This window comes from Melanotaenia boesemani, chromosome 9 (assembly GCF_017639745.1).
Source record: "Melanotaenia boesemani isolate fMelBoe1 chromosome 9, fMelBoe1.pri, whole genome shotgun sequence".
NCBI classification, from domain to species: Eukaryota; Metazoa; Chordata; class Actinopteri; order Atheriniformes; family Melanotaeniidae; genus Melanotaenia; species Melanotaenia boesemani.
The window spans coordinates 11,461,627-11,473,765 of record NC_055690.1 but is presented as its reverse complement, the minus strand read 5'-3'; the positions used below and the strand labels follow the sequence as shown (position 1 = coordinate 11,473,765).

Below are 12,139 nucleotides of genomic sequence, written 5' to 3'. Positions count from 1 at the left end.
GTGAAATAAATCAGCCGACTTTTAATCATGTATTTTCCTTGCTGTGACAGAGATATTACATGATCTGATATGAAAACCTATTTAAGCCATAATTCCCCAAGGTTACGTTATCTTCTTTATATACTTCAAATGACTTTAAGGTGCGTCAGATTTCATTTAGATTAATCCTTGGTTTTAAATGTATGCATTTTGGAGGATTCCTCTTTTCCTTTGAATTTGTACAGAGTTGGATAGAAATCCAAAAGCTGTTATTTCATACAACTCATTTAAAAAGCTTCTGTAAACAGAAGCTTTTACTGCTTACATTTAGCTTGGATCTAATAGATTAAAATCCGTTCTGCACCATAAATACGTTTATTTTGTGTGCTTTGTTTTTTTTCCAACTGTTTATCCAGTTTACTTCTGCTGAAGGGGCCCTGGGGGTTATAATGCTAGGTTTGAGGGTTCTTGGATGCTCAGCTTTGATATTTTTTATAATTATTTATGATTTTTTATTCTTCACATTGACAAAGTGATCACTTTGGCTGTGGTTTACATCAAAGCAAGAGACTAAAGCCTTGTTTCCACCAACGGGTGCATGTTGGGACAGGACAGATATGGTTTGTAAACTGATCGTTGCATTCCCACAGCCAACCATAACCTTAAATGAGATGCGTAGGATCTGTCGGATAGCAATAGATGCCTCAGATATGTCACAACATGACTCAGAAACAAAGGAGGAGAATGGCGTCATCCAACAGTTTCTGTTCTTTCTTTTTGGCGGTGCTTCGTAATGACAACTTAAATAGAGATTTAATTAACAAAAATAAAACATGTTGTTCTAAACAAGGAGCCATTCCTGCTTTGTTTTTATGCCAGGTCACACATGAAGTGACTTTTTTTTCTCAACCAATCAACAGAATGCAGTGTGCCAAACTCCGCCCTTTCTAGTTGGGTCAGTTAGATTGGTACCGAAACAAAAGGGTCCCATCAAAGTAGGACAGATCGTGTCGGACATTAGGATAACCTTCCCAGTCTTCGCATGTGGAAACACGTAAAAATGCGTCCCGAAAAGCCCTCGTTGGTGAAAACAGGATGTAAAACAAGCTAAGTTTCTCTTTCTTGGTCAGCATAGCTCTGCCCTTCTGGCTCATTGGACGCTTACATGTCTTTTAGCACATCTACACATAAGCACACAGATGAGTGTATGCTTAAAGTTCATCTCTCTTCAAAACAGTAATGTGTGTACAGTAAGCTCTCACAGAAAGTGCCCACATGTAGATTATTTGCGCGAAGTCTGTAAGTTTCAGATATAGAAAATAAATGATCCTGGAAAAAAAGCCAGTGCCTTTGTTGAAAAAAAAGCCTTCAGATAACACCCAAAAAAGAAAGAAAGAAAGAAAATATGTATTTTTTTTTTAAATAATTATGAAATATTCATCAGTCACCTCTTAGGCAGCTTTTCTTTCCTGTTATTGCTCTGCAACATATTTACTGTCATATTTGGTTCATGATTTCAGTAAATGCTTATCAGCAGTGGAACACCTGAAATACATTAATAAGGTATCTTATGAGGTATCATAAGGTTACCTATTCTTTGTAGACAATACTGTTGCATTTGACTGTTTCCAAACTCATAGAGAAGTGATACTTCTCTATGTTTTCATAGCTTTGATATTACATCGGCTTGCTTAGTGATTAGAAGTTGAACATCAGCTGGAGGAATGTTGGTGTAATTTACAAAACAGAAAATAAACCAGGTGTTGTTGGGTTTTGACATACTGTATGAGCTACTAGTTGTTTCAGCGTTTCAGTAGCTCATTCCTCTGCATAGTGCCCTGCTTTGTCAGCATGTGATGCAGACTGTGTTTGACCATGTGGCATCTAAGGTAAGGTATGAGGTGGGCAGTATGGGCAAATGTGCTAAGAGTCAGCCTACGAGACTTTTTGAAGTTGCCCTGTGCTTCTCTGTGCATGCAGACTACTACCTACTCTGTTCCTGGAGTGATCTTTTTTGGTCAATCATTCGGAGGAAGGAAAACAATGTTCTTGATTTTCTTCACTGTGCATCAAATCTGTCTAGTTGAGGACTGTTGGAGCCCAAACAATAGATACGGTTTGACCTTCTTTTCCAGTTTGGTGAATATCAACAGCTCAAACTTTATGTGATATCAGAAATCTCTCTTAGTTAATGTGCAGTGATACACTTACAATAAAATGTGCTGTGATTTAGCAAAATCCCAGCCTTTTTTCTTTTTTTTTTCATTTATTCTTTCCTAAATTACAACAGGATTCACATTTACACTGAATAGTCATGTTGATTAAAAGCTGTCTGACTTCCCATCAACTTAATTGATCATCCACAAGATTCACTCTTTTCTGCTTAGAGGAATCTTGTGGAATTTTCTCTCTACTGCCGATCAATGATGTCCTATTCATTAAGTTTGAGGTCTTAAGGTAAGAAAAAGTAGTTCATAAACTGCAAATATGAATCCCTGAGTGTTGCATAGAAATATTTTGTATCAAGCTTTTTGGGGGGCTCAATCACTTTTTCTCACATTCATTTAAACTCTTTTGTGTTATTTAAGATAATGGCATTGATTAACATACTGTAAGTCCTGCCTAGTGCTGGTTTAATTCTTCAAGTCTGAATAAATCTTTGAGTCGTTTCCAGTAAAGATCTTCTTTGCATTTAATTTCCCTCCAACAGCTATTATACGTCTTGAGATGGACCACTAACCTAAATCATCAAACTCCCCGGGCTCAGTTCCCAGAGGCTGATGTAGAAAAGTACATTCAGATTTATTTCTGCTCAGGATCAGCTTAAGGTAGAAAGGTGTAAAAAATGTATAATAAACAAAAATAAAGGTAAAATTGCAGTAGTTAGACTTTTTAACTATTTTCATGTAAGTAGCAAAAAAAAAAAAAAAAAAAAAAAAGTGAATTGGCTGAACTGATAAGTTTCAGATCATAGATGGTAAATTCAGGCCACGAGCGGGTTGGAGATATTTAATTCCCCCAGTTTTAAGAATGAAGATTTCATTTAGATTAAAGAGTATTGACATTATAATAATCACCTGAGTCACATGGGAGTTTTCCCTTGTTTGAGTTAGATTTTTCTACTGTAGTTTGACTGCTAATGCTTACCCATGCAGGCCACAATCCCTGAAGCTGCACCAAGGTTTTTTTTTTTTTTTTTTTTTTCCTCTGCTAAATATTTTTTGTCCATTGAAAATCATTTCTCAAATGTCACCATCTGCGGAACCAAGGAAATTTTCTTTCATTTTACTAATACTGCATTTTTTTTTTTTTTTTTTTTTAATGATTACTTTGACGTTTTAGAAAAAATGCAAATTTCCATTCATGCACAGAGCTGGATGCAGAGATCAGTGCAGCTCGTGTGTATATGCATGGTAAATGTTTGATGCAGTGAGCCTCTGGGTTTAGTTTAGCATAAAGACCTGGAAAAAAAAAACGTCAGCCGGCTTCTGTGCAAGGGGAACAAAATATGTTTACCAGTGCTTTCAACATGTATCTCAGTTGTTAATATGTGCAAAACTGTGTTTGAAGACATCTTCTATTTCACAAGCCTTTTTGATGTGTTTATTTTGAGGCAGCAGCTGCAGAGAGACACAACTTTACTATTTATTAATTAATAAACTTATTATATTATTATGCACACATAAATTAAACTAATTTGGAAAAAAAAAACTATTTTGCTGCACATCAAATATGGAGGTGAGATGAGAGGAAATCTTTTCTTTTTACAACTTTTAAAGGAAAGGTTATCTCTCATTAGTGTGTACTCCTGTGGACCTGATGGCTGTCTGTCAGAGTTTATAAAATTCTGCTAATTTGCCTAATTCCTTTAAGGCTAGTTACTCTCCTAACCATCATAGGTGTATGTGTATCAGATAATAGCGTATCCTGACTGATAGGATGTGCTATTACTGGTGTTACTGGAACACCAGAAACTGCCTGACAGCAATTCCACTTTTAAAGGAGACATTAGCTAACACACTTTCAGCATCATTCTATGGAGACCCTCAGGGGACACAGGGAGATTTTTATCTTTCGCTTTCCCTCGCAAATACTTTTGCACTCACTTACAAAAATGACAGATGGCTGATTAGACGGCTCTGAGAGCACAAACAGCCTGTTAAAGCCATTTAGCTCAGTTTCTTTAGGTGTTTCTGGTCTGCATCTGTCCCTCTCAGCATCAAGTCAACATAACACGCACATACAGGTGACATCATGTCCATGTTAACAGAGGAAGTATGCTGTAATTACAAGTGCAGATGAAGCGATTTGCTGTAACTAGAAACTGTATCGCATGTTGCTGCTTTACAGTTTTGGCTGTTTGTGTTTTGCTTTTTGTTTTTGTTTAGAATATAAAGTGCAATTCATATCAAATTGGTGATTTATGAAATTAACTCCAATTTCCATTCATTTTTATCACTTTAAATGATTTAACTGCTAAAGAATGTTTATTATTAAGAATTAAGACATTGCTTATTGTGTCAAAAATACATCATAAAACCTAAATCTGGTTTCTCTTGTGGCTCTTCTGGCTCAACAAGGTTAGTTTAATCTTCTTTCTTAAATAAAAACTATTTTGCCTGCACTCTTCCTCAGAAGCGCCATCTGATGCTGTGACTTCGATTATCAACTGCGTTACCAGCTCTGATGGACATGAGAGAAGATTAAATTAACCTTTTTGAGCCAGAAAATATTTTAAGCATAATATAGAAAGTGAGTGGCAGTGATCATGTGGCCAGTAGAAAACAATTTTATTTATTATGGTCTGTTTTTGACACAATTAACAATGTCTTAATTCTTAATGAAAAAAAAGTACCTATCATTTCCAGCAAATTAAAAATTAATATAGAGTTTATTTATTAAATCACCAATAAATCACATTAATTGCACTTTATATTTTAAACACAAACATGAAGCAGAACACAAGCAGCCAAAACAGTAAAGCATGAAACCGTTTCAGATTACAGCAAGCCTCCTCGTCTGCACTTATAATAAATCCATTAAAGCACTATGTTACAACAACATACTTTCTCTGGTAATATGGACATAATGTCAAGTGTACAACCTGCTGCCAGGCTTCTGACTAAATCTCTGAAGTTGTGCCGTGTGAATCTGCTACTTGACTGGCGACAGGTTTCTCATCAGGAGCAGCTTTTTAAAAAGCAACTAGAAATGCATCTTTTCACAAGTGCTTTTACCCAATTTCTCGTACTGCTGTCTAATGTGTTTAGTTTTCTTCTGTACAACACTTTGTTGAAAGGTTCTCTATAAATAAAGTTTTACTTTAGACTTCAGTCAGTGTCCCAGCTCAAGTGTCGGGCGCAGTTTTTACTTGCATGTCTCCTGCTGTAAAATCACCTTCACACAAGCTCACCGCTCACCCATTTGTCTCTTCGAGATGAACTGTGCTCTTGTCGCCACTTATCCTTCATCTTCTGATTTCAAATTGCTGCTTCTTCTTTTAGCTGTTACAAAAGTCATTGTCTCTCAGAGTACATGTGTTTTCTGAGAAGCAATAATTTGGATTTAATTAGATTTTCAAGTCTTTTATTTGGTCATTTAATTATGAGCCTCTTTAAAATCCCTGCCATATCCTCCATGTTTTACCCACTAAAAGGCTTTATATTTTCTGCTCTGGTAGCTTTTCAACTTATTTATTTTTTATATGTATTTATAATTCCATAATTTTATGTTTTATGATTTGTCAGAAGATTTTAAGTTATTTTGTGGTTCTGTTGCCTGCAAAACAATTTCAGAGTTGGGATCATCGTTTTCGTAGATGTAGAGATGCTTGAGGAATACTCGTAAGTCTCATTTCACTCTCATCCTCTTCATTTTGAATTTCCTTTTGCATGTTTGCCATTCTATCAATATTTCATTATTTTATCTTTCTGTTGAGTTTAGGGCAGCAAATTATTCATACTTACCAAAAACATAAATTTGACTAAAAAAGAAGTAGATGAAGCTAATTTGTTTTCTTTCAATAACTTTTATTTTGAGAATCTTAAGTTTCAGTGGTTTAAAATGATGTGAATCCTAATTTCCTTCCTGGTATGTCTGTTCTGTTAAAAAGAAAACGGAAAAAAAGCCCCAGATAATATAGAATATAAATAAACCTTTGCATTACTTTGAAGGCTCAAGCAGCGACTTCTAACTTAGCTCTCCAAGTTGCAGCTGAGTCTTTAAACAATATTGTCTCCAGGATGAGTGACAGCTTAAGGACTCCATTAAAAAAATCTTACGAAGCCATTATAACCCATCAGTTTGAGCCAGAAGCACTGCATTCTGAAAAGTGGATAAACAAATACTGGACTCTTCAAGCAGTCAGTAAGTCAGTTTTAAAAATTCTGGTGGTGAAGCCCCTCATGCAATTCTGTCCAGATATGTCACATCAAATCATGTAAATAAGGTAATTACATGGAGGGAAAATTTCATCGAAATATGTAAATATCAGGAGTTTTTCTTAGCCTGTAAGAACAGACAGAATATTGTCATCTAGAGCTCTGGAGGAGGCTTTTATAGTGTAAAATTATGATTTGATTTATGTCATCAAAGTTATTTCAGATAAGATACAAGAATTAAGAGAAAATCTCTGCTACACACTTTGAGGAGCAGGATTTTAAATGACATTATGAGAATCATCGGATTGGGTATACCCTAGATCCATACTGTGGAGTAAAAGTCATGATTCCTCAGAATCTCCTACACTGATTTTCACCAATTAACTTCATGTTAAACTTAACTATAGCACAAATGAGTCAAAATGACTTCTAACCACCATTAAATAAATACACCCAGCAAGTGCTTTTTGGACTAAACGGTAACTAAAGTTTAAACCCATAGCAATATGTCTTTATGAACTTTATTAATACCTTGCTGCCATGTAAACAGAATTTCTGTCTACCCTGCGCTTTGTCAAGTATCTTAATAACATTACTAAGACATGTATACATCTTCATCATACTAAGCAGAGTTTTCTAAGAATTTTGTTACACACAGCTGCTCTACAACTCAAGTTTTGAAGTTGCCAGGTCTGCCTGTTATAAGCGACTTGGACCATTGCATGTTTTTATAGATATTGTTGCTTATTTTAGTGAGATTTGGCAACACTTTCTCCAGCAGATTTCAGTGCAGAATAGGAAAGTTGCAGCAACAAAAACACATTTAGGGCAATGGAGAATCCCAAGTACACTAAAGGACATGTAAATAATTTAGACAATGGATGAGTACAAACATCACAGCTGCATAGGGAAATGTAATGTGGGTGTAAGTCATCAGTCAAATTATGCTCTGTAACATCTGAGCAGGGATATGAAGTAGCGTATCTGCATCTCATCTACACACTGTAATTGGAATAATGTCATATTTAAATTATGATGAACACTAATATTGAGGTGCTGGCACACATAGTTATTGTAAGCCATATTGTAGGTATATTTTTGTCATTCCATGTAGAGCAAAATTAACCACAATCCTAAAGGACAAGTCCAAACTAAAAAAAACTTCACTAATATTTGTATGAATACTCTGTTAATGTAAGACAAGTGTGCTTAATCAAAATCTTTTAGCAGTTTGCATCACTATTTGTCTTTACCTTTCTGATTTAATAAAAAAAAAACGGCTTTTAGTTTTCAGTCAGTTGGCAGATAAGTGCATGTGGCATATTTTATGCCACATCTGGTTCTGTTATGAATTACTCCAATAATGTTTCCTTAATGGGACATAAAATTTCATGGGAAATATATAGCTTTCACAGTAACAGACATCAGCTAATTCAACTAAATTACTGAGAAACCATTCTTCATGTCAGAGATGCATGATTCAGTTTGAATTTCAGTTTAAATCATATTTATCTGGACAAAACACTCCTAATTCAAATTTACAATTATTGTTTGCACAATCAACCACCTTGTTCATCCATCTGAAGTTTACTGCTCTGCTGTGTAATCCTCTGATGTGATGACACTCGTTCTGAGCTCAGTTGGCTCTTGTTAACAAAAACTCTGTGACCCTGCAGTATTTTCTTCTTCTTCCTCCTTTGTCTCCCCCTCGCAGGACTCTGGGAGGCATCCAGAAGAGCTGTTGAACCCGGCTGAATACATGAGCTATCAACGCGCCTGCAACATGGAACACGTCCCTGAGGCTCAACCCGCTCCTGCTTACCCTCCTGTTACTTTCTTACCTCAGAACCCCTACGCCCAGCACCCATCTAACGAGCCCATGTACTCCAACACAAGCTTCCCTGCCCGCGGCCCTCGAGCTCCATTCACTTTCCCCAAGGAGCAATCCGTGTGACATGCCACATAACTCTTATCTTGGCAAGAAGCAACTTGATAGTGCCACTAAAAAATGCTCTGCTGAACAGATTTGCATCCATCCCTCCATCTTCTATCTGTTTATTCTCTAAACATAAAAATACTTGTGGGCTCTACCCTCCTTGCCAATATGAAAGTGTCCCTCGGTTCCCTGTGTATTGTACGTTGCTTGCTCCACTGAAGCTAGAGGACCCCAGTCACCTTGTGATGTTAGCGTAGTTGCCACAAACTGCCCACTTCCACCAGTCTAGCCTTTACCCCTCACATGTGCCCACTCATCCTGTTTGCTTATGAATGCTTCCTCACCTTTGTATATTTTGCTTTCTGCCAACCGTCTCATCGTGTACAGAAGAATATTTTTTACCTTTCCTTTATTTGTTGTTTTTTTCTTTAAATTTTCCACAGTGGTGGTAACCTTTTATAGCAAAGTGTTTTTTTATTTTTTTTTCTCCCTAACTTTGTTTGTCTCTCAGTCAAATGCTTGCTTCTTTGAAAGTCATATACTTTTAGTATGTGTGAACAGGTGTTTTCTGGTGATAAAAAAAAAAGCAAATGAAATGCCATTTAATTTTTAAAACAAATTATCTATCTATAATGACATGGACTACCCCGTTTATTAAAATAAATGACAGGGGTGTTATGCAAAGATGTGAATTGGCAGTCTTTTAATTGAATCTTTTGGGATTTTTCATAATAGCTTTGCTGTTGTGACGTTTGGCTTCTTTACACTATTGTAAAAGAATGTCGTCCATATTAGCTAATATGAAAAACAAAGGGCTTGAGATCCAACACTACCTAATTTCTTCTCATTCTCCACATATTATTATCCATCCAGAGTATTTTATTATTAGTTGCCAAAGACAAAGTGTTAGACAATTTTTGTTCTTTTGTTTTCATGCTAGCGTTTACATCAAAACTCTCTAATTTGATGGGAAATAATCACACTGTAGTTAATTGGCAATGTGCTACACTTTCCCAGTTTACATTATCGCTTTACCATATGCTGTATTTTCCATATCTTTCTGTGAAAACTTGAGTTCATTACAGAAGTTAAGGTTTTTTTCTTTGTGGGTCCTTCATGTTATCAACTAACAGGAGTTTTTCCTCAATGCAGGTGTAATAAGTGAAGACAATCACATGCTCGGCTTGTCCTCGGGAAAATAACCATTTAGAAGAGTTTCAGTTCGTAGCTAAAGGGAATGGCTTTTTCAAGGACAGCCCACACATTTAACGTATTTAAATATTTTTTAAATATGATTTATACTAATATAGCTTAAAGAGTTTCAAATCAGTCTAAGAAACAGAACTGAAAAAGAAAAGCTTGCAACTGTATTTTTTTAGAGAATGCGTAGTTATATACAATAGCACTTATTTTCAGAGTCCATTTTACACTGTGACTGTTAATTTCAGACCATACATAAGCTAAAGCGCTTGACGAGCCAATTTCAGGACGTTGTTTCCTACACACAAGCCCTCCAGACACAGCAAATTTGCATAAACTGAAAGTTCACATTTTTTGCCATGTCAGATGTATGTTTGGAAAAAAATAAAGAAAATACTTGTGTTTGTGCTTGATGTGAAATAAAAAGAAATCCTTAAGATGTTGAAAGGTAATTTAGTGTTTACTCATAATGGTGGTTAATGGGATAGAGTAAAACTTGTGAGACTTTCTTCTGTGCTCACCTTGTTGTCTTGCAATGGCTCAATATGTGTGCTAGCGTTTAGTTTAAGCAGTGGTCTCCGAACCACTGAAGGAGTTTGTTATTACTGTACCTGCTGTGTAAAAAAAGAAAAATACAAAAAAAAAAAAAAAAAAAAAAAACACTTCTTTGTCTTTTTGTGACACGTTCACTATTCATGACATCCTTCCTTTTTATTAAAATAATTTTTTATTCTTATTACTATGTGTAAGTGCTACGACTTGCTGAAGAATATTCTGACAACAGCATTTACATGTGATGATTTTTCTGTATTCATTTTGAATGTTGTTTAAAAAAATTGACATGTTCTTTTTCACCCGCAACCTTTCTGTTTTGTTTTGTAAGACCGCATCATTTAGTTTTTTTTTTTTTTTTTTTTGTTTTTTTTTTTAAGCCATATACATTCACATAAATCTACAGCACATTTATTTTGACATTTATTGCACATTTGTGGAAGGATAGTCCCTGAATCAATCTTTTAAGACTTCTGAGCTCTCTTGTTGCCCAGGATGAAACAATGTGAAACAGTTTAACCTGCTTTTGTTTTTTGTTGATGTTTTTTTCAGGTTATGTTTGATGTAAATATTAACAATGTATCTGATGTGTGAAAAAAGAAATCATGCAGTTTAACATTAAACTTCACAAACTACCCATGTTATGGCTTTTTTTTTTTTTCTGTTTTCAGTTCCCACCTGTTGATGACTTGTAAAAGATATGATCTTTGTGTGATTGGTTAGAAATTTGAAGTGGGCGTGGCCAGTGCAGAAAAGCTGATGCACAAAATTCAAGTGGTGGTCGGAGAGGCCGCTGGTGCGGGTTGGCTGCCATGTTGCCGTCACCATCACCAGGTGGTGAATGAGGAGTGAATGAATAACATATACAATGTAAACCTCTTTGAATGCCTTAAAAGTGCTATATAATTCTAATCCATTATTATGATTCCAAAGAACAAAAACACAAATTACTACAGCTACACACATTTAAACTGTTTAGCAAGTACTCTCTCTTTTTCCTTTTTAGGGCCTACATCCACCCAGCACCATTCTGTCAGAAAAATGCTGGCTTTTCCTTTAGTCTCTCTCTTCAGTTTGTTGATACTATCTTGACAGTACCTAGCAAGCATTTCTACTTTAACTGTTGTTTATGATAAATCAGCTCATCCCTGTGTTTTGTACTGTAACTGTATTATCTGTTTTGTCAGCGGCAGGGCCTGTCACCACTCAGTCTGACAGCTGTAGTCTAGGAAGATGTTATATGAAACAATCCATCAGAGATCAGAAAACAATGAATATAACAATCTTGTGGAAGTGATGGCATTAGAACGATTCCATTTCCAGGCCTGTTAATGCAGAACTCCTTGCAGAACTTCTAGGTGATCTGCTGTCACCTACAGGACAGATTGCAGCTCATTTTCTTCTTAAGGAGATGTATCCATTTATCTCCATCATATTATTACTATGGTTAAGGTCATTATTCAGTGTCCAGCAAATCTGCTTCCACAATATTTACCACATTACTGGGGTGACTGTTTCTGCCTATATGGCTACTTGATTAAAAATAAAAACAAAAGCCAGTGTGACAACACCAATTCTTTTCATAAAAGTTCACTTTTTTTTTTTTTTTTTTTTTTTAAGACAGCTGCATGCAGTTGCATTTACTCTCAACTCCAGATTTACACTTTGTACACTGACTATGGCCTTTTTAACGACAGCGTCTAGCAAACACTGATGTAACTGTATCCACTCACCTCTCACTAAAGCAGTGCCATTCTAGTTGATGCTTGATTGCTCAGAAAGAAGGTGCTTATCCAGAAAGCCTATTGTTAAGTAATCAGTCAGTCAATGAGCCAATCCTAACTCGTTGTTTTAACCTAAAGCTAATGTTCAGTTGAATAGAATTACAGATCATTGCAGCTAATATGAGGAATAATGAGGTTGTTCGTACCCAGATAGATGGTGTAATGAGCTGGGAGCACATTTTTTTATTTTTTAATTTTTATTTATTTATTTATTTATTTTGCCTCAGACATATAAAGGTGCCAGGGTCCTTTTATATCTGGTCAAAAATTCTTGGTGCAACTGGTTTGTTATCATTAATAGAGCTGAG

The 12,139-nt window shown here is 35.7% G+C and overlaps 1 protein-coding gene across 1 annotated transcript in view; it reads left to right on the top strand.

The window, feature by feature from the left end:
• Positions 1 to 10,172, top strand: part of nectin1b (nectin cell adhesion molecule 1b) — a 157,996-nt gene extending 147,824 nt beyond the window's left edge. The window contains exon 9 of the mRNA XM_041994184.1: positions 8,074 to 10,172. Within this exon, the coding sequence (XP_041850118.1) occupies positions 8,074 to 8,313 (240 nt within the window). The 3' untranslated portion in view covers positions 8,314 to 10,172. The remainder of the gene's footprint in view (positions 1 to 8,073) is intronic.
• The last annotated feature ends 1,967 nt before the right edge of the window (positions 10,173 to 12,139 follow it).